Source organism: Hevea brasiliensis, chromosome 13, assembly GCF_030052815.1.
Source record: "Hevea brasiliensis isolate MT/VB/25A 57/8 chromosome 13, ASM3005281v1, whole genome shotgun sequence".
NCBI classification, from domain to species: Eukaryota; Viridiplantae; Streptophyta; class Magnoliopsida; order Malpighiales; family Euphorbiaceae; genus Hevea; species Hevea brasiliensis.
Window position 1 is genome coordinate 88,984,283 of NC_079505.1, and position 23,238 is coordinate 89,007,520.

The 23,238-nt window shown below is 33.6% G+C and overlaps 2 protein-coding genes and 1 pseudogene across 3 annotated transcripts; 1 reads left to right on the top strand and 2 right to left on the bottom strand.

Annotated features, from left to right (window-relative positions):
* Positions 1–44: 44 nt before the first annotated feature.
* LOC110647578 (uncharacterized) lies at positions 45–2,533 on the bottom strand (annotated as a pseudogene).
* Positions 2,534–3,224: 691 nt separating this feature from the next.
* Positions 3,225–9,129, bottom strand: LOC110647576 (hexokinase-3). The gene is made up of 9 exons (XM_021801490.2): positions 8,546–9,129; positions 6,252–6,402; positions 5,953–6,135; positions 5,440–5,514; positions 4,851–5,006; positions 4,656–4,754; positions 4,419–4,546; positions 3,991–4,072; positions 3,225–3,863 (listed from the first exon to the last, which is right to left on the bottom strand). Exons 1-9 carry the CDS (start codon positions 8,815–8,817, stop codon positions 3,483–3,485), a joined length of 1,527 nt encoding a protein of 508 aa, XP_021657182.2. The 5' UTR covers positions 8,818–9,129; the 3' UTR covers positions 3,225–3,482.
* Positions 9,130–15,630: 6,501 nt separating this feature from the next.
* On the top strand, positions 15,631–20,728 carry LOC110647575 (disease resistance-like protein DSC1). 2 transcript variants are annotated; one of them, XM_058132785.1, is made up of 6 exons: positions 15,631–16,252; positions 16,483–17,578; positions 17,756–18,082; positions 18,172–19,701; positions 19,789–20,238; positions 20,332–20,728. In XM_058132785.1, the coding sequence occupies exons 1-6, from the start codon at positions 15,777–15,779 to the stop codon at positions 20,491–20,493; spliced, it is 4,041 nt and encodes a 1,346-aa protein (XP_057988768.1). In that variant the 5' UTR covers positions 15,631–15,776; the 3' UTR covers positions 20,494–20,728. The 2 variants fall into 2 exon arrangements, with proteins under 2 accessions (XP_057988768.1, XP_021657181.2); XM_021801489.2 differs by having other exon boundaries at positions 15,639–16,252; positions 19,789–20,728.
* Positions 20,729–23,238: the final 2,510 nt, after the last annotated feature.

Genomic DNA, 23,238 nt, shown 5'->3' on the forward strand with positions numbered 1-23,238 from the left:
ATAAGGGTTGTAATCAGAGAACGGATCATTTTGGGAATGCATCGGAAATAATTGACCAGAACTTCACCAACAATATAGGGAACAACATATAGGGAACAGGTCATTTTGGGGATGGATCGGAAATAATTGACCAGAACTTCGCCAACAATATGCAGAGACTTGAAATTTTTCTTAAAAAAAAAAAACCTAAATGACCAGAATTCCATGTAAATTTTCAAGTCCATAGAAATACAAGATCAACACATCAGATCCAAATATGCTGTGCTCTACTATTTTGGTGATGTAAGCTGCCTCAGGTACTTGGCCAATTCCTTCTTTTCAACATATAGGGAACAGGTCATTTTGGGGATGGATCGGAAATAATTGGCCAGAACTTCGCCAACAATATGCAGAGACTTGAAATTTTTCTTTAAAAAAAAAACCTAAATGACCAGAATTCCATGTAAATTTTCATCCCCATATGCCTCAGGTACTTGGCCAATTCCTTCTTTTCAACCACCCCAATTCAAGCACAGTGTCTGAGATACGAGTCACAAACAAAAGGCAGCCAAGAAAATAAGTACAGGCAAGGCAGCTTGTAACAGCATCTGCAGACAATATAAGTTTTAGCATGGAAGAGAACTTACTAATGCGTACCTTAACAATTTCAACTACAATTGTCTTGTCAGGATTGTTAAGATCTACTTTATGTGGTCCAGGAACAGATTTTGCAGCTGAACTTATAATTTTCATTCTGTCAATACCAGTGTTTGCACAAGCTTCATAGAGTACAGCAAACTGCACAAAATAAATAAAGTTACTAAATTCAACTCTTGCTAGGGAGGCTGTGGAGGTCCAGTCAGTCCCCAATATAGTTTTTCTTTATATCTGCTTTCTTGATATGCTTTTGTATTTTGGATGAGGGGAGTTTAATTGCTGGTCGAACTGAGGATAGCTCAAGGTTCATAGTAATAGATAAAGCTTTGCATGGGTAAACTTAGCTCTTCATATATGCAATCTGAACGACCACTCATTTCCTTATAAAATATTAAATGAAAATTAAGTTTGTGTCATGTAGTACCTTATGTGGATCTTGAGTATTTCCACAGGAAAATATTTTGCCACAACTGACGCCATTGCTTTTGAAATTTCCTCTTTTTAACATCATTGCTTTAGTTAGTATCTGATTTATTCTCTTCTTCCCCATCCTCCTCACCCTCTACCTCATCATCATCTTCTTCTTCTTCTTCTTCATCAGAATATACAAACTTGATCTTTTTATTTAAAGGTTTACTAGGCAACTCTGCAAACTTCACATCTGTATCCTTTCCATGGACTAGCTCTTCATGAAACTGTAAGAGAAAGCAGTAACACCAGCAGCTAAATGAACAACCTGATTTCACCCCAAGAGAGCATATACTATTTTAAAATTGCATTTATGTAAGAGGCCAACAATAGTACCGCAAATAAGTGCAGCAAAAAACATGGTCTATGGCTGTACATATAAAATGCATCATTTCCCAAGGCAACTGAGATGAATTATGCAAGTATCTTGAACTCAAAGTCTAAAGAGTGTAAATGAATTTTACTTTGTACAAAACCAACCTCCCACAATCATGACGTTTTTCAAAATTGCAAAATTTTCAGTGCTGTTGGACGAGTAATCTTTTAAACCTCCTCATCTATGCAGGCACATTTCACAGCATTTAAATTCAATATGCACTCTTCTTTCCTAAACTGTCTATTAAATCAACAAAATCCGATCAAAATTATAAACTCTTATGAAACAATCAACCTAAATTTTACTAAGGCCAAATATCCATACTTTTCTTTTCTCCAATTCGCTATTAGATTTATCTTCCTCTAGTAAACATATATCATAAACCATTAAAAGCCCTTTTCATTCCCTTATTTCAGTTCTACTAAAAATATTCTAACTTGACTCAGATTTGCACGGGAAAAAAAATTATACGCGATATTCATGATTAAACCCAGAAATTCCAAGGAAAAAGGAGTAGAGTTGATAAGGAAATCAATGTTTATTAGCATGGAAAAGTAAAACAAATGATTAGCATCCTATTCTACGACAAAAAAGAGATAGAAGAAGAAGAAGAAGGAGAAGAAATGGGGGATAGAAAGAACGTACAGAATCAATAACATTGATAGCCTCATGAGAGGCTTGGCGCTTTTTGCAACCATCACAACCCATAAAGTAGCCCTGAACTCCCGGGCGCAAAGGGTACGAGCCCTTTTTTTTACTGGCTTCTGCAATACATATATACGAACTCAAAAAAAAAAAAAAAAAGTCTGCTAAACAAGAATTATACATATACAGATATTAAAAGAAAGAGAGAAAGATACATTTTGGGGGAGATACCGTCGCTTCCTCTTCTTGCTCTTGTTAGTGTGTTGCCGGTGTTAGCCAACTTTGGCTTGTTCTCAGTGGCCATTGCGCAGAGCCGGAGCATGCAGCGCCGTGTTCTCTCAGGACAGGCAGGCGGCCGCGAAGGGAAATGAAACATTTGGGTTTTGGACTGAGCTCATTATGGGTCATACTGGCCTTTAGGTTAGACCCGGGAACTCATTCAAAATGAGTCTGAAGAATAAATCCACACAACTTCGTTGTGGGTAATTTTTGTTTTTTAATTCTTTGGCCTAACCATAATGAAGGGAACCTTGACCTCACGGGATTCAGGGCACTAAACTTGCATTATCTAGTTTCAAGTGACTGAGAGTGAGATCACGATCCACTTCCCAAATGATGGGAAGTGTTCAAGGTAAATGGGTATGTGAATGGCGAGAAATCTTAATGGTGGACGTTTACCTGGTTTTAATGTTATGAACTTTGTGACGTTAGTGGAGAATACAAAGTCAACAGAAGAAAAGCGTTTTAATACGTCGAGTGTGATTTATGGGTGGCAATTGTATAGAGCGATGGGCAATGGTTAAGGTGGGCTGATGTGATAGCAATTATTCCATGGTGACGGCGAGAGAGAAATCACACTAATGCACCAATGGTAATGGATGGTCAAGGCCAAAAGGCAATGGCAAATTCATTGAAGGTGGCGCAGACCAATGACATGAGATGGTGGTGGACTGCAAACTAAGCAATGGCCAGGATACGCATGGTCCCGAATCCCAACTGGTTAAGGATACCGCACTTGGTACTTTTCACAATGTCACGCTCCCTCCATTTTCACACGTTTCAGTCATCATAGCTCAGACGTTTAATAAGAGCCGCCGCATAGAATGTAAATGACATCACTTTCTCATTTCTTGATAAACAATAGAACATCATTTTCACATTTGACATCATCAATATACAACAATGCCTAGAAAGAAAAAGAAAATTAAGTAAACCAAATGTGGAAAAGAGGGAAAAAAAACATGAAGATACAATGATAACCCATTTTGAAAGATGAAATTTTAGAGACAACCCTTTTAATAAATTGAAATGAATTCTACATTTACAGGGGCTATATGTATATATAAATAATATATATTTATAGCAACTGTACGCTATCCACACTGTAGGATGAATGAGAGGCAGCAAGGAGAGCTGCTCCGATGCCTGATCCATCTTCTGTGGCCTTAAGAATGACATGTTGGGCGATTTCTTCCCCCAATATTTCATTCAAGGCTTCGTGCAAATACTCCCTGAACACTGTATAGCTTGTATATAAAGCCCCTTCAATTGCAACAACTGTTCTTTTCATCTTCATGTCGCTTCTACCTCTTACACTGTTGATGCCCCCTGTTCCATCCCGGCCAATCTTCTTCAAGATTCCCACAATGCCAGCAGCTGCCAATCGAGCAGCCCTACGGGTCACCACATCACATATTCTTACAACAAGTTTTCTGACCTTCAAAGGGACTTCTGGAATCTGAAATTATGCAAGCACAAAAAGAAAAGAGGGAGGGACACGAGAAAAAAGAAACAGAAGTATTCAATCACAGCCCTTTACAATTTAAAAGAATAAAAATAAGAAATTGAATATATGATTAATCTACCTCCAGTTTTTCTTTCAAGATTCTAGCCACTTCCTGCAAATCAGGAGAGTCATCCTCGTGCATTTTAGCCACGAAGGGTGTACTTCATTAACACAAAATGATGAAAATTAGTGCTAACATTAGAAAGACTTGAAAACTTAAATAGGTAAGAAGAGAATATATTGTATAATCAAAACATGGCATGATGTAATTCCTACAGCTATCGTCAGGCGCACTATCAAAAAGAAATTGTAATATACCTAGCATGCAAAGGTGTTTGCGATAAAGGAATTGTAAAAGAACCACATACAACTTAGACCACTCAAGATAACACTAAGTAAACCAAAAAAATGCTCTAAATATAGAGTACGTAGGATTTACACCCACATCTAATTTTGTGTGTGTGTGAAGAGAGAGAGAGAGAGAGAGAGAGAGAGAGAAGCACATACTGCAAAATAAATGGCACTAACAAGCTGGAAGAAACAGGTCCAAAGATATCTGACTCTTGCGACATTCTGAGAATCACCCTCCTCACTATGTCACCTAGATACATTCCCGATATCATTTTCTCAAAACCCTGCATCAAAATCCAGAAAATATTAAGCTGGTTCCTTTACTGTAACCCTAAAAAAAAGAGGACCAGGGGGGGGGGGGGGGGGCGGGCGGGCGCCCATCAACCTCCAAACCAGATCATTTGGATTAGGGCTTTCAGCATCCAATTCAACATCATAAGAAGTTCTTGGCAAATGAGATGACCAGAAATTTCCCCATTCCATGTTGACAACCTAATTAAATGAGAGAACGGAACAATGTGAGTAGACAAATATATCAGTCATCTTCCAGGAGAAAAACTGGACTGAATGTGACAAAAGAAAGGATACCATGCCTCCAGAAGTGGTAAGAAGGCCTTGACACTTTATAATAGCATCTGCCCGCTCCAGATAGGAAGCATTAGTACCAGTTCCAATTATTACTGCAGCAACAGTGTCAGCATCATGATAATGTCCAAGAGCTAGTGTTCCCACAGTATCATTTACCTGCTTAAAACAAATAAGAAAGTTACAATTTCTTCATTTCATTTTTTTATAACATAACCAATCTGTCTACCAAACAAACTCCACTCAAATATGCTAGACATCAAAGAAAATCATTATTTACCAATAATGAGCTAATCATCTTTTGTTATGGCTAACTTTCCAAATTGGTCTAAACTATTCACTACAGCAAACAATATAAAGCAAGAAAAGAATACCAACTTAACCAATCACAAATGATATTTTATTCATTAAAAGCCAGTTCACATTTGAAGAAGATATGGCATAGTTGCAACTAAGAATATGAATATTAACTAATTATTTGGCCCCAACAGACAAAAAATGGCAACAATTACATGATTGAATTAATATATATAGCCAAGAACAATAAAATAGCAAATGGCAATAGTGCTTTAGGAAAAAGCGAAGTGCTTACCAACACTGCAACCTCCATATCTAAACCATTCCTGATCAGTCCTGCTCGTAAACATTCAACAACCTCTCTTCCAACCTATGAACATTTATGCAATACACTAATAAACATCTGCATTTTCATTCATGAAAGATAGCAGAAGGAAGAAGGAAAAACAAATACAAAAACAATAAGGACTTGGACAACATGTTGAAAAACTTCTACATAAATTACTGTAATTATTTCAGGGTTGGACCACAGATTTTAGTTTCTCCTCATTCCACCACTATGTATCATGCCAAAATACAGTCCAAAGGCTACAAATGGTTTAACGTTCATTAAGAATAGCATAGTACACATGTGAGGAGATGTATACATCAACAAAAAGGAATCAAGGCACCAAGTCTTTCTCTTTTTAGTTAATAAGCAGAGTCATCATTAGGAAAAAATGCAGTTTTAAGCAGAAATGTAGTTGGCTTTCACAGTTTCCTAATCTAAGCACAAATGTATAGTTTTATCAGATATGAACCAACTAACCATGTCTTCAATAGCAAATCCTTTTGTCCATTTGATAAGGATCCCTGAACAAATAGATATTTGTTTCACTGGAAAAGAAAATGTAAATCCGAGTTCTCTTTTTCTAAGTGAAGAAAACTCAGAACCATTTTCTTCTTTTTCAATGAACTGCTTTAATGTTGAAGAAATAAAGTCAAAAAGATCCTGCACAGGAAAAATACATAATAAATTCCATCACTATCAGCAGACAATAGTTTTTTTTTTTTCCAAGTAACAGCATGCCCAAGAAAGTGAAGTTTAAACAGTGCAAACTCAGTTACCTCACTAGTGCTTCTCATCAAGTGCTGAGGAATAGGCTGCAGTTCTACATCTTTTGACAAGATTGAGGACCTTCTACCTCCTAACTCAGCTCTTAAGACCCTAAAATTAGTACCCCCAAGATCTAAAGCATAATAAGTTCCCACCTCGCTCCTGACAACATGATGAAATATCAATTTACCAATACAACCTAACTTTTACCAAAAATAAGTGAGGCAATTTTAAACAAAAGACAGCCAACAACTGAACATGAAGTCAAGCTAAAAGAGATTTGAAAACAGAAATGCGCTCTATGGGACAATTTTTTTTTCTTTAAACTTGTTTACTTAATTATTCACTCTTTAACTAAAAATATAGCAGCGATACAAAAAGTATATTAATACTAAGGAACATCCAATACCGTAGGCAGCCCAATCCAAACCATAATTTGCAACTAAAGAACTCAAGATGATACAGATTCTGAAACGAAATCTCTTAAATTAATTACAAATGCCAATTTACTTTGAAAAAAAGAAGAAAGAAACAGCAAATTCAACATAAATAAACTCCTTAAATAGTATACCTTAAAATGATCACCATTAATGCTTCACTATAAATAGAATAAGTATCTATATCACTAACTGCTAAAGTAGACACCCTCACAATAATTCATAACTCACTATTGAGGGCAGATTTTCGAGAGCAATTTACTAGATCATGTCTTTAGTTTATTCCACAAAAATCACGCATGCCAATTTCAAATTGATTTGACATTCATATCTATCCCTTGTATTATTGAGTATTTTGCATTAAGCTGTCAGCATTAGATTTGACATGCATGATGAGCATTCACAAAGTATTTTGAAAATTCCGTAGCAAAACTCATACAAACATACACAGCAAAATACTAAAAACTGCCACACCTGGTGTAGTTTCAACCTGCCACCTATAAATACATACATGATTAACTAGCAGGTACTCCAATCATGCTAAACATCATCAATGACTGTAAACACTCCAAGTTTTAAACAGTCACAAGCCATTCTAAGAAAGAGTAGCCACTCGGAAACAAGATGTTTGCTCACATCTATAACTTACAAATTGAAATCCTTAATTATTTCAAGGATGATATAGTTAGTACTTACATTTCATTATGAGTCCACGTTTCAACTGTAAAATTAAAGTTATATAAACACACTTGAAAAGACAATTGGCACCATCATTGTTAAACAAGTAAGATTTGTGAATTTTAAACTAAGAGAATATGATGCCAATTCTATTCATTGATTCTTTTGCGCAAGCAACACCATCCCACATGCAGATGAGGGTCAAGTGAGAACCAACAGATTCCACATGAGGAACCTAAACAGGCAGTGTCCCTCAAACAGTTCTAACACACATAAATCAGAATAGAAGCGAATAGAAAATAACCTTTAAGATTCTATAAACCTTGTGTATAAAGTTTTGAGGCAAAAAATATTCCCACCTCAAGTAGTGGAAAGCTTGTTTAGTCACAATGACGAATACCAAAGTAACAGATAAAATGATACATGTGCACATATTTATGATTCGAAACTGAATAGCATCAAAATTTACCATAATACCAGAAAACACAGCATCATCGTCAAAATAGAGAACCCCGAAAAAAAATTTAAAATAAAAGAGAGAACATTAATAAACCATAATATTGCAACAAAAATAAAGCTGAAATTTGGATGGGAGTCAGGGAGTGTACAAAAAAAAAAAAAAATGAAAGAGTGATAAAATTGCAATAAAACAAGGAGGTTCAACATAAAAACCGAAAAACAAGAAATGAAAACCAGCGGAGGTGATATCAATTTCAGTTAAACATATAAACAGAAAAGACGGAAAACAAAATGTAACAAAAACAGTGAACAATGAACTGCACGATAACTCCACAGAAATCAAATAAATAGAAGGGCGTGTACAAAAAGGAAAATTGTCCACCCACCGTTAAACATAAATAAGATTTAAATGAAAAAAAAAAGTAAAATAAAACTGCTTGCAGTCAAAATGATCAACTCGAAACCCCCACCCTCGCCAAAAAAAAAAAAAAATAGCAGGCGTACGAATATCAACGATAAAATATAGAGAAGGACAATTCAATCTTTCCCCTTTATTCCAACGCCAACCTACTATCAATCAACAATCAATCAAAAACCCAGAAGCCATGCCCTTCCAAGGGAAGGAGAAAACAACGATGTTATCTCTTACCAACAATCGGGACAACCAAAACCCATTAACCCAAAATCCACAAAAATACAATCATTCATCTGGAGAAAGATAGATAGATTACCCAGTAGGTAAATGGTCGACAAAAGTGAGTAACATTTTGAGTTTAGAGCCTCCTTCAGAAGCCAAACCAGCATGCATCTCCACGGCCATAGCATCTACCACCTGCCTCAACCTCCCCACTGTGGTCTCACACGACTCCTCCAACTCCCTCAACACTCCCACCACTCTCCCCCACTTCCTCCTACTTCTTACCCTCCTTCCCACCACCACCCCCGCCACCGCGCATGCCACCACCGCAACGCCCACCGCCACCCCCAACGTCACCCTTCCCATCAGCACCAACCACTATGCCTACCTATACAAATGCAACAATCAATACATATAACCTTAAGCACCAAAACGTCGCCGTTTCATCGTGAAAGCAGGTAGTTATGCTTTGTAAATGATCTATTGTATGAAACCCAGAAAGCAGAACCACTCGTTTTCTGTTTGGCTTTTGATTTCTAGGTATTTGAGGTGCTAAACGGCGGTTTCGTGACGACGATAGTCGCCGGTGAAGTTTCTCGTTGTAGATTTACTTCTGGAAGCAAGGCTTCAAAGATTTTTTTTTTTTTTTATAAGGTTTTTCAATAGAGGGGGGAAGGGAGAGAGAGAGAGAGAGAGAGAGAGAGAGAGAGAGAGGGGGGGGGGTAAAGACAGGAGAGTGAAGTGGGTCCTTGCACTAATGGAATGCGAACTAAGGAGTACTTATATATGTTGCAAAATGACAGATTTGCCCTTAGTGATGGTAGAAAATGACGGATTTGTTAGAAAATCCGGGATGATTTTTTACCGTTTGCGAAAGATTTCGAGGCTAATGGGGATTTTGACTCGTGCTTGCTTTTTTGTGGGGTTGGTATTCACGATTGCCATTGAAGTTGCAAGATATTACAATTCTGGGTGATGATTATTACTTATAAGGTGAGACTGAGACCTTGGTAAAAGTTGGTTAACATTGTTTTTGAAAGGGTCGGCTTTGATTGTTTTGACTCGTTGATTAAGACCTTTCCACTTGGGAGAGAAGCTACCAAATGCTTCTTTGTGCCCTTTTAATTTTGTTTACTTGGGGACCAAAAATTTGATTTAATTTAGTATGTGATTGTGACATTTAATCTATAATTACTCTATTCATATAAATTGTTAAAATATATTGATTTCTGTTATTGATTTCTGTTAATACATAATATGATGATACTTTTAAGATTGTATTTATCATAATAATAGTTGAAACATTAGTGATGGTGGTTGTGGTTTATCCATCATAATTTACTTAGCTTTGATTCAATTGTTAAACCCACTTTATATTAGGAGCATAGAATTTATTAAATCAAAAATTTCCTTCTCAATTTATTTTGATTTATAAATTTACCCATAAGGGCATTTCAATTTATCACAAAAATAATTTTATTTTGAGTGAATATATGTGAAATATAACTTGATTAGATCTTTATTATTACTTTTAATAATAATGATAATAATAAACTTTTTTATACAAATATAAATTTATTAATAACATCAAAATTTTAAAGTATTATAAGTAATTACAGGAGGGACAAAACTCATTCTTATAAATCAGATATAGAGTTTACTATCATATTTAATAATAATGATAATAATAAATTTATTTACTATAGTGAATTAGACTTATGAAAGTCAAGAATAAAACATTAAATGGATAAGTTGAAAAAAAATTGGATGAAAATGAAATTTTCATTGTATAGACTAAAGTCAATGAGTATGAAGATTAGACTGATTAAGAATTTAAATGTCAACAAATATAATAGAAAAATGAAAGGGTAAAAGGGCATAATGGTATTTTTAAATAAATAAATAAATAAAATCCCCGAATAGCAAGGACAAAAATCCAAATGAAAATGTTGTGTCAGTGATGAAATAGATAAAATCCAAGAGGACCAAATAGGCATAAAAGGAAAAAGATAAAGGGCAGAAGAGGAAAAAGATGGTTTTTGATAATGTTGTTGTTGTGTTGGGGATACCACAATTTCAGAGACAGCTGCATCCTCCTCGAGAACAATACTATAAAGCGATCAAACGGCGACGGTAGCTGCGTATCTCTCTCCGTACTTGCCAGCTGTGTCCCCTCAAATTCCAGCTGTGCTCACAAACAACGCGACCATCGTCCATCCCTCTGCGACCCCAATATTTTTTTAATTAAAAAAATAAATCAAAGTTTCATGGTAAGTAGTAATCTATTATTTAACTGCACAGTAAAAATTTTCAAATTCTTATACGTTTATTTTAATAAAAATAATAATTTTTTAATATCTTATAAATAAGGAAATTATTTAGTGCTGAATATGGTTGCCAGCATGTGCGGTGCAGCTGGGAGCTCCCAAGTACTAATTTATATTTGGATTTTTAATTTATAAATAAAATTTCGAAAATTATTTTTTTATATTTTAATATTTATGATTAACTAATATTTAAATTAAATTTATATTAGTTTAATTATATTTATTTTAAATAAATTTAAAATAATAAATTTACAATTATTTTGTAAATATTTAGTTTTATAATTATTAGTTTTATTTTTTATATAAAAATTAAACTTATATTAAATGGTGTTCACGAGATTTTGTAAAGTATTATTAAGAAAGTAGGATGTTGCGATTGGTGACTAATCTGAACCGTACAGTTTACGAAGTCAGTTCAGTGAATGATCCCAACCGTACTTTTTTGTAAGTTGACTCGCTTAACGTGCGTTTGCTATTGCTGGCACTGCTTTTCTTTCGATTTTGAGCACGTGCCTTGTGAAAAACCGCATTCGCACTGGAGGGCCTTGTCTGCTCCGTGTGGGGCCCATAAAATTTTGGACGTTTGGGTAATTATATTATAATAAACTTATTACTTTTTAAAATTTTATTAATTTAATAGATAAAAAATGAATGGAATAAAAATTAACATTTTTAATCTATGAATTTGCAATAAAATAGATAAAGCAAATATTAATTGCAATTATTTAAAAATAATTCAAAAATATTTTTTATCTGTTCTAATTTTTTATTTTTTAAAATATATAAAATTTAACTTTTAAATATTTTATTAAAAAGTAGCTCAAACAGACTACAAGTTTATTTCAGATGAGTTAATTACTTAGATTTTCACTCCACTGTCAAGCATCAAAGTACAGTTAAGCAATTGGAATATTCGAAATTGGACATCCTAATCATGCATTAATATATTAATTAATTAATTAATTAGCATATGTACTCTTATGCATGCGCCTTTGTTAACGATAATTAATTGACTTGCTTTTCCCTATCGACACATCCTCCCATGGTAGCAATCCAATTTTAACTTCTCAATACTATATAAATTACTTTAATAAATTTAATTAATCATACAACTACTGTATAAATATGCACATATAACATGTCTCTTACACTAATTTAAGAAATTAATTACAATTTTAATTAATTAATTAACAATTAAATTAAATTTTAAAATATTTATTACATCTAATATAAGTTTAAATTCGCATGGTTATATTAAATATTTAATTTAAAATTTATATAATTAATATGTATATATAAATTGTATAAATTTATATGTAAGTATTTAATTTAACGGTTGACGAGTTTATTTTTACATAACTTTGTACACTCTATAATGTATCGTAAAATATTTTGCTTTTTTAATCCATTAATGAGATTATTCTTTATTTACATAAAGAAAGTAAAATAAATTAACTTTTTTACTGCAGTCTATAAAAAGTAATATATATATATATATATATATATATATATATATATATAAAAGAAGGAGAGCAATCAAAATAACAACCAATAATGTTGTCTTAAGTATTATATTATTTTTTGCCACTCCTCACACATAATTAAACCTACAAATTTCTTTGCCTTAATAGGTCAAAGGCTTGACCATGGCTGCTGCTTAGTTTATTATTTATATAATTTTTCATGTGGTTACCATTAATACAAATAAAAAGTCATAATCAAGCTAGATAATCATGGCCAACAAATAGGATGAAAAGACATCACTTGTTTAATTAGCTTGAGCATCGATCCATGACTGGTCAATATTCGATCAATTAACAAGAGTAGTCTAATTTGCCATCACATTATTTTTATGAGTAAATAGGAAAGTGTGAGGTTAAAACAGTATCTAAATAATTTATTATTCAAATAGACCCTTTTGATTACATTATTTACTAACATTTATTTTAGTTAACAACAAATTTAACTCGATTCGAAATCAAAACAAAATAAATATGGTCAAATTTGAGATTAAAATCAATCAACAATTCAATGCTCGATTAAGATTGACTTCATACAAAAGGTTAATATCAAGTAATGTAGTTTTAAAAATTCGGAATGGAAATAGACAAATAGAGTTAAAGTAGATTCGGCAATTGGATTGGCTTTCGTCCAAACCGGCTCAAATTTGTGAATTATTGAGGTTTCAGTCTTAATTTAATTTAATTAAAATCTAATGATCCATAATTTTTTTAAATGAAAAAAAAAAGTGATTTGATTTGGAACAATTTAATTTGATTTTGAATTAAATCAAATAAAAGTTCGATTGATTTTAATTCTAAATCGACCCTTATTATTTAACTCATTTTAGATAAAAAGGGGTTGTTATTTATTTATTTATTTTTAATAGGAGGCAGTGACATTAATGCTTATGATAATCCTCTATTTGACGCATGCTTCCAAAATTAATCACTTACAAAAAAAAAAAACATATCATTAATTAATAATTAAGTGCTACAAATATTTCTTTAACTTAATATAATTTTGTTAATGCAACTTTTTTTTATAAAAGAAAAAGAAACATGTGCATTAATCTTTGGCTTTATTTCCTTTAAATTAATTAAATAATATTAAAAGGCTTTAGGGTGATAAACAAAATTGAAATCAATGGAGAAGTGCCACAATTACATCTACTGACTCGAAGCTGTGGACGCACTAAAGTAAAGTTAGCTTTTTATGTGGCTTTTTGTAAAGAATTGAAACCGGCCACTCAATGATGCAATTTGAAGGAATGATTAAATGCCTTCTACCCAATAGAAATACAAGAATACCACCCACGCATATATATATATTATATTTTAATTAATAAAAGAAAAAGTGCGAAATTAAGTTCCACATAATAGAATTATAGGTCTGATAAATGGTGATATGAAATGGCTATAATTAAAATAGGAGAGACATGGTTGACAAGGTCAGAAAAAAATAATGGAAGAAGCTGCCGACCAAAAAGTGGAAAATGAATAAGGTGAGATCCATGGAGATATTAATGTCCCATTTTGGGCTTTATACATTCCAGTTGTTTCCATCATTTATATACTTTCACATATCAAACATAAACAGTGACACAACAGCTTCTGTTGCCATCATTTGCTTGTCACTTTCCATTTCCGGTGGCCAATTTTATCTCCATTCTTACATTTTTTATTTTAATAATTCATATTTTATTCATAAAATTAAACACTATTAATAAACATATAATTATATATTATTAATAAAATTACAGTTTATAATAAAAAAATTATTTTTTTTATTAAATTACTAATAAGACCAAACCAATAATTCAAATTGATTTGGTGATATTGATGCTTGTGGTTCTTCTCTTTTTGCTAGTAGTTGCATTCCAAAACGATCCAGGAGTGATCCTTCTGCTCTGCTAGCTGCGGCTGTTTCTATTTCTTTTTACTTTTTTGCCCCTTTAATCCCTTTTAATAAAACGCTGTCGTTTAAATGATATATGCAAAGTGTAAATTAAGGTAGGTTTGACGTTAGCATGAAATGTCATTGCATCCATCACCTATTGTGTCCCATTACCTAATTCAACAAATCAAAGTTTGCAATAAACAAATTTGACTAACACAGTTGCCCTCTTGTTAATTTAATTTAATAATTAATGCTGCTTTCACTACTTTTTACACGTTTGTATTTAATTTTAATTTTTAATTACATAAAAAATTTATTTATTTTTATTTAAAAATTGAGATTTTTAAGGCTATTTCAAAAGATTATAGAGTAATTAATTTGACCTCCGACTAAAAACACAAAAAAAAAACTCCATAAAATTACACGAAAAATTCAAGAAAATATATATTTTTTTAGTTGGAGCCAAGGAGAGCCTAGCCAATTGGCTTATAAAGCGTCTTTACCGTATGCAGCAGTGCATACGATCCTAGCTAGAAGTTGCGGTCCACGCTCGTTTATGAAGCGTCCACTGCCCAGCTAGATGGGACGGGCCTAGACACGTTTCGAAATCCTTATTTTGACAGCTCATCGCTTATATGATTGAGGAACTACACCATAAGCACCCAGTCTCTACTCTAGTATTTTTGTTTCCTAATTTGCCCCTCAAAGGACGGCGTGAAAATTTCACTTAGTTTTTCCGCATGCCACATTGGATCAGACAACCATATGGTCACGTGATTGGATACGTCACCGTTTTGTCATAATTCTATGCGTAAAAACTATAAAGTTGGACTCGATAAGAAAAAAAAAAAAAAAAGAAGACACCAGATCAAATGGTCTTGTTTATCATTCAGTGGTTTGACCAGGATTGCTGTTTTTCATTATTTTATTTAAAATGATAATTATTGATTTATTGAATATATATTTAAGTATAGATAAAAACTATTCACATTAAAATTTATTTTTAGGGGTCACAATGCTAAAGATACGTGTAAAAAATTAAAATAAAGGGAAAAAATAATTGATTTTTATTTTTTTTTATTAATTTGTAAAGATAAAAAAGTGAAATATGTAAAGTATGGGCAGTGGAATATAAAGAGAAAAATTGAAAGAGTAGAGGATTTGGATTTGGTTTGTGTGAAGAATGAATGATAGCAAAATTAAAAAAAAAAAAAAAAGGCGAAAGAGATGGGCACCTGAAATCTGGTTCTCATCTCCACAGTCCATAACAAAAGAAAAAGGCATAAACCCATCGATAGAGTCACCATAACAGGAGCCCATGGTGAATAATGCAAAGAGCCCAAAAATATTTGAACTCAAGGCTTGCATAAAACAAGCGCCAATACAGCACTTCTTGAAATCTCAAATGACGGGCCACTCTGTTTAGGAGAAATTCTCGACTTTCCTCTGTCAGAATCTAATTCCTGCATTGTTTCCATGATATGACTTCGCCAGCCACCCAACCCACTAAAAAAATAAGAAAAAGCTTTTCTTTATTCTTATTCTGTTTTTGTATGTATTTTTCTTTGTGTTTGTCCTCTGAGAAGCCTCATCTCAACGATGAACATGGCTTCCATCGTTGAAAAATCCTTTCCTTCTTCTTCGAATTATTACCATGTCTTCTTGAGCTTCAGGGTGGACGATACCCGCAAGCCCTTTGTTGCTCTTCTCTATAAAGAGCTGGAACGCAAAGGATTCCTCTGCTTCAAAGATAATCAAAAGCTTGGGAGAGAGAAATCCATAAAGGCTATCGAATTTTCAAGATTTGCAGTCGTTGTCATTTCTGAAAGCTATGCTTCTTCCGGTTTGTGCTTAGATGAGCTTCTAAAGATCATCCAATGTAAGGAAACAATGGGACTCTCTGTTCTCCCCATTTTCTATAATGTGGATCCCTTGGAGGTTAAAGAGCAAACGGGTTGGTTCGCACAAGTTTTCACCCAGCATGAGAAAGATCCTTCCGTGGTGGAGAAGGTGCAGAGCTGGAGGGATGCTCTAATCAAATTGGCCTTCATTGATGGCTGGAATTCTCGGGACTGGTAATCTATTTAGGTTCTCACTATTCTTCTTCTGATAATTTTATTAGTCTGCAACACTTTCTACCTATTTATAGATTGTGGTTTGACTTCTTGAAATGAAGAACAAGGAAGTCAAATTCAGCATTAGAGAATAGTTATACTAGATTTACTGATATCAATATCAAAATATTTACATTGAGTTGCTCTGGCTCTTTTTGATCAATGAATATTCTGTTTATCATATTTGCTAGGGCTGATGATCACAAGCTAACAGAGGAAGTTGCCAAAGTCATTTTAAAGGAATGGCTCATTCATATGTCGCCCAGTGATTTTAATGGCTTAGTTGGAATTGATTCACGAGTTGAGCAAATTCAATCATTATTGAACATGGGGTCAGAGGATGTTCTCTTCGCAGGAATTTGGGGAATGGGTGGTATTGGAAAAACAACCACTGCAAGAGCTTTGTTTAATCAAATCTCCAACCAATTTGAAGCTGCTTATTTTGTTGCAAATGTTAGAGAAGAATCAGAAAAACGATCAACAGTTCGTCTACGAGATGAAATTCTTTCAAAAGTTTTAGAGGAGACAAATCTAAATATGGGAATGCGTAGTGTGTTACCCAGGTTCATTGTGAACAGACTCCGCCGAAAGAGGATTCTCATTGTTCTTGATGATATTAGTAATGTAGAGCAATTGACAACTTTAGCTGGAGATCACAATTGGTTTGGTTCAGGAAGTAGAATAATTATAACTAGCAGAGACAAGCAAGTGCTTATAAATAAAGCTGACAAAATACATGAGGTTAAGGGATTGAATTACCATGAAGCTCTTCAATTATTTAGTTTGAAATCCTTCAAACAAAATCATCCTGTAGAAGATTATGTGGTGTTGTCACAGAGGGTTGTCAACTATACTAAAGGTGTTCCTTTAGCCCTTAATGTGTTGGGTTCCTTGCTGTACAACAAGCAAACAGAGGAATGGAAAAGCACATTAGAAAAATTAGAAGAATCTCCTAATTTAGAAATTCAGAAGGTGTTGAAAATAAGTTATGATGAATTAGAATGGGTAGATAAGGATATATTTCTTGATATTGCTTGTTTCTTTAAAGGAGATGATGTAGATTGTGTAATGGCTATTCTAGATGGTTGTGATTTTTTTCCAAGCATTGGAATAAGTCGTCTCATTGATAAGAGCCTCATAGCTATTGTAGACAACAAGTTAGATATGCATGATTTGCTACAAGAAATGGGCCAGGATATTGTTTGGCAAGAATCAAGCAAAAACCCCAGCGAATGTAGCAGATTATGGATTCCTGAAAATATCTATCCTGTATTGACAAGGAATGAGGTAAGAACCAAAATAACTCAATTTCTTATTCATGTGAGAGAATTAGGATACTAGCATTTTCAATGAAAAAAATGTTTGCATGTCTATGAAGCATTTAGTCTTGGAAAATGTCATTAGGATAAAGATTTGATAAAATTTTATTCATTGTAATAATTTCTTCTTCTTTTCCATTGCTAGGGAACTATTGCAACTGAAGGTATCTTCCTAGACATCTCCAAAATTGACAAGGTAAACTTAAGTCCTGTAACCTTCTCAAGAATGTGCAATATGAGATTGCTTAAATTCTATCACAGCAGCTCTTTGTCATGGAAAAACCCTACTGGCTTTATATCAAAATCTACACTGCAGTCATGTGATGGTCTTCAATCTCTTCCTAATAAGCTATCTTATCTCCATTGGCATGGATACCCATGGGAATCTTTGCCATCTAATTTTGCTATGGAGAATCTTGTTCAACTTGAAATGCCTTTCAGCAAAGTTAAAGAGCTTTGGGGTGGAGTTAAGGTATGCTTTAGTATAAATAACCTTTTCTTTCAATGCTGGAGATAATTCCATGGATTTTTATGTCACTGTTCGTTTCACCTATGTTACAGCATCTTCAAAAGTTAAAACAACTTGATCTTCATGATTGTGAGCACCTGACAACACTCCCGGATCTGTCTTCAGCTTTGAACTTAGAAAGGATAATTCTTGATAATTGTCCAAATCTACTTGAGATTCCTTCCTCCATTCAATGCCTTCCCAAGCTTGTTTATCTTAGTCTATCTAATTGCAAAGAGTTGCAGAGTCTTCCAAGCCTCATTCCCTTGAAATCTCTTCACACTCTTAAACTTTCTAGCTGCTCAAATTTGAAAAAGTTTCCAGAGATTTGCGAGGAGATAGAGGAGTTGCATTTAGATGGGACTGGGGTGGAAGAGTGGCCCTCCTCTATTCAAGTTTTGGACAAGCTAAAAGTCTTATCCCTGGATCATTGTGAAGACCTCATAAGTCTTCCTAGCAGCATTCAACTGAAATCTCTTGATACTCTTGATCTCTCTTGGTGCTTAAGTCTTAAGAATTTTCCAGAGATTATAGGGAATATTAAGCGCATAGATTATGGATCCACTGCAATAGAAGAAGTGCCATCATCAATTGGATCTCTCACTTCACTTGTCAAATTGAATTTGAAGGACACAACAATAAAAGAATTGCCCTCTTCTATCGGAAATCTATCTTCACTTGTTGAATTGAATATTGGAGAAAGCTCAATAAAAGAATTGCCATCATCAATCGGTTGTCTCTCTTCACTTATTAAGCTGAATATGGCAGTGTCTAGCATAGAAGAGCTTCCCTCATCAATCGGACATCTCTCTTCACTTGTTGAATTCAATCTTGACAAAAGTGCAATAACAACATTGCCCTCATCTATCGGAGGCCTCACTTCTTTGGTTACGTTGAAGCTGGCAGTGACTGAAATAGAAGAATTGCCCGCATCAATCGGGTGTCTTTCTTCTCTTGTTGAATTAGATTTGAGCCAGTGTCCGAGGCTTGGGAGTCTTCCAAGCAGCATTGGAGAGTTGAAATGCCTTGAAAACCTTTTTCTCTGTGGCCTTAGAAGGCTTAGGAGTCTCCCAAGCAGCATTTGTGGGTTGAAACGACTTAAAGATCTTTATCTCAAACAATGCACAAGACTTGGCAAATTGCCTCCTTTATCTGGTTTCGGGTCCTTAAGAGACCTTGTTCTGAGCTACACTGGAATAATAAAAATCCCTGGCACACTTGGCTACTTATCATCATTGCAGGTTCTACTTCTAAACGGAAACAATTTTATGAGGATACCCACAAGCATTAAAGAACTTTGGGGGCTGGAAGTCCTTGACATATCCTACTGCAAGAGGCTCAAGTCTTTGCCAGAGCTTCCATGCCGAATAAGAGTTCTCCTTGCCCATAATTGTATCTCCCTGAAGACCGTATCAAGTCCCTTCATTCAGCCTGGAGAATCGCATGAACATTCGCCAGAAGATAAATATGGATTTACATTTGCTAATTGCGTGAACTTGGAGAAGAATGCATGTAACTACATTGTTGAAAATATGGTGCTAAAAATTCAACATTTGGCAACTGCATTACTGCAACTTCCCACTGTACATCTCTCTTTTTGCTCTTGTTAAGTCAATAGTCATCTATTCTTTAATCTTTTTACTCACTTATTTTTCTTTTTGGGTATACAGAGATATGAAGATATAATGATTTCCCCAGTCGTTTGTTTCCCAGAAAATGAAATTCCAGAATGGTTCATGTATCAAAGTACTGGAGCTTCAATAACGACCCTGCTCCCTCCAAATTGGTATAATACCCAGTTGGTGGGTTTCACTTTTTGTGTTGTTATTGAATTGGAGAAGCGTCGTTATCGGGATGGGTTCACTTTTCAGTGTAATTGTCGTATTGAAAACGAGAATGGTGACATCCTTGAATTCTCCTCCAAGGAGATTGGAGAATGGGGCAAACAGTTTGAGTTCGAGTCAGATCACGTCTTCCTCTGGAACACAAGCTGTGTTGATATGCTAATAGAGGAAAGATACGACCGGCTAAGGGATAACTCTTGCACTGCCACTTTTGAGTTTGAATCTTATGTGGAGGACGAATTTAAGGTCGGGATGCCTGGTGCAAACAATTTCCAGGTGAAAAAATGTGGGTTCAATCCAGTGTACGCAAAAGATGAGGAGTGGGATTCAACCGTAGATAAATCCATCTCTTCTTATGATCCAATGCAGATTTGCAGGAACGATGGGGCGAGAAATCCAGATTTTGGGGAACAGGTGATGGAAATCCATGCTGACAAGAAAAGGAGCACTGAAGATTACTGCTTTAATAAGACCAACTGCATTGAAGATGGAAGTGAGGAAATGGAACCACAACAAAAGAAATTGAAATAATTCCTATAAATTCAATCTTAAACATTGCATACTGACCAGTGTTGTAACCAATCCAGCTTTTGTTGAGGCTCGTTAATGGATTGGAAGGAGTATTATAGTGTGTTTAAAAGCTTAGCTTCAAGAAAATGTTAGCCAGTGTCTTATCATTTGCCAAGTCTATGGTGCTTGTTCATAATTATAATAGGCTTTGATCCTTAGTTGATTGACAATATTACGAGACTTTTGTTTTAAAGAATTTGAAGATCTAGTTAAACACTGGTCATTGGATAGTGTTGAAGCAACTGTCTCGCTCTAATGTCAGAAGAAAAAAAAAATTCTAATGGCAATAGAAATATAATCATTCATGAAAGAAAGTTTTATGTCAATCCATGAAAAACACACGCGAATGAGCTTTGAATACATAGCTCAAGACTAAGAGAAGGTGAGCAATTTGCCAATTGTCATAGGTTCCCATTTTGTCTTGGAAATTTCAAATTGAAAATGCAAAATGAATAGAGTGATCGGATTGCAGAGAAGATAGTTCTCACTCCATTTTCGAGTTTCTGCTGTCATTTTATTATAATCTTTTTAAAATAACACTAAGCAATGGTAGATTCAACGCCTACATATTTTTCAATTTCATAGCCACAACATTTACCCATATTTGAAAATGTAGTCTTCTTTAAGCCTTGAGCGAAGTTGCTCCCTCAAGTCTTCAGGTTTGCTTTCTCTGTAAGAAATTTTCCATTTCCAACCGTCTGACTGCTAAAGTTTTCTATATAACATTGCTGCTATATATTCGTTAATTAGAGTTGTGCTCTGTGGGTTTTTCAATGGCAATAATCAGGGGAAAAAAAAATCATCGACACATTTGCGAGTTAAGAATAATTTATGTTGCTTCTTTGAAAAAAAAATCTTCATGTAGATTTGACTTTGTTTTGGTCTACCTACATAGCCAACAAATTCCCATGGAGGATGAAGATGTTGTAAACAGGAAACTTGGTGTTTCATGCATGATGTATCAATAATAAGAATGTTTAATTAGCTATCTTAGGTTTTAGAAAGACCCAAAATTCTGAGCCATGACCGGCGCATAATTTAAGTATCCTTAAATCATGTAAGTCTTATCAGAGTATCTTGAATAAATATATTATCACTTACTAATCCAAAAAAAATAGACAAAATCCAAATAAACAAAGTATTGAATAAATATCATAAATATCTGATAAGTAAACTGCGGAGTCTCTATAGATTTTAAACAAAAAATTAAACTGTTCAATAAACTAAACTAATTATTAGCCCGAGGAAATATGAATTCGGGCATACTATGAGAACAAATCAAAGATTGTCTCTCTCCAGAAAATGGACTGAATATTTGGATTAACTATAGAATTATACTGATCTGAAACAGATAACAGACAGAAAAAACGTGGTTTGAACTAATGCTCAGTAAATGATAATTATAGCACACAATGAAATAGTAACAGGCAGATGCTTGATTAATTTTACAATAAATTTTTCATTCAATAAAATCATGCTCATGCTATCAAAATCATTAATAAAATAATTCCATAAAACAGATATATAAAAGAAGTTCATTAAAAAAAAAAATTTATGATACAGTACACCATAGTGAAAATACCCCACATCACCAAAGGCTAGATGGTAAGCGCGCTACCAGATATTAGATAACTTCCTTCTCCTTCACAGATATCAATGCATATGATACTAATGCAAACCATAAATTGCAATGATGCATGACTCAACAATGCAACCTAGTACCTAGGTAGTTCACATGGTGGAGCCAGATAACAGATACAAATACTAGGCATAGGTATCAATTCAAAACAGAAAATCAATTTGTACAAATCAATCAAAATCAACAAAAAAATTTCAGATAACAAATAATAACTGATAGTACAATTCTAATAGTTTATTTCAATAATTCCAGAGAGTCAATAAGATCAAATCAATATTAAATCAATTCAGTGCAACACATCATTAAATTTTATAGTCAGATATCAATCAATATAAAGACATTAAAAGCTTGTTCCCGGAATCCTAATGACTCTAATGCCGCATAATTGACAAAATCAATTATTTAATCAAAATCGGAATAAAATTCAATAATAAAATAAAACTCTAGAAACTTACATGTAAAATGATTGTTAAAATACTGATTTAAAATTTCATTTAATAACAAATTTAATGCTAAGAAATTTTAAAATAGACTAAAACGGTGCCATATACTATAATTACCACTCAACTGGAACTTCCAAGACAATAGTTATATTCAATAAAAGAGAGACAATTTCAGCTGACAGATTGAATATTTGAATCTTCTTGAAAATAGAATCTAAGGTGATAAATAGAGAAGTAATAATTTATGGATTCTTTGCGCACATTAGATTATAAATTGTAATATATATATATATATAATGAAAGATGATGAAAATACCTGTTGAGAGTATTTGGTAGAAAAAAAGAGGTGATAAACAGGTTTTGAGAGCAAAGTTTAGCAGAAAGAGATGACTATTAGGTATAGAATGGGATAAAAGTTATTATTGGACTGTGTTGTTTAAATTATAGATATAAATTTAATTTAAAAAATTATATATATATAAGCAGGTCATTCAATACAATATATATATTTTTTAGATAATTATATTAAATTATTATTAATTAATTAAAATAAATAAATAAATAAAATATTAAATTTCCACGAAGTACAAGTCATTGAACTAATTTACCATGATTATGAATATA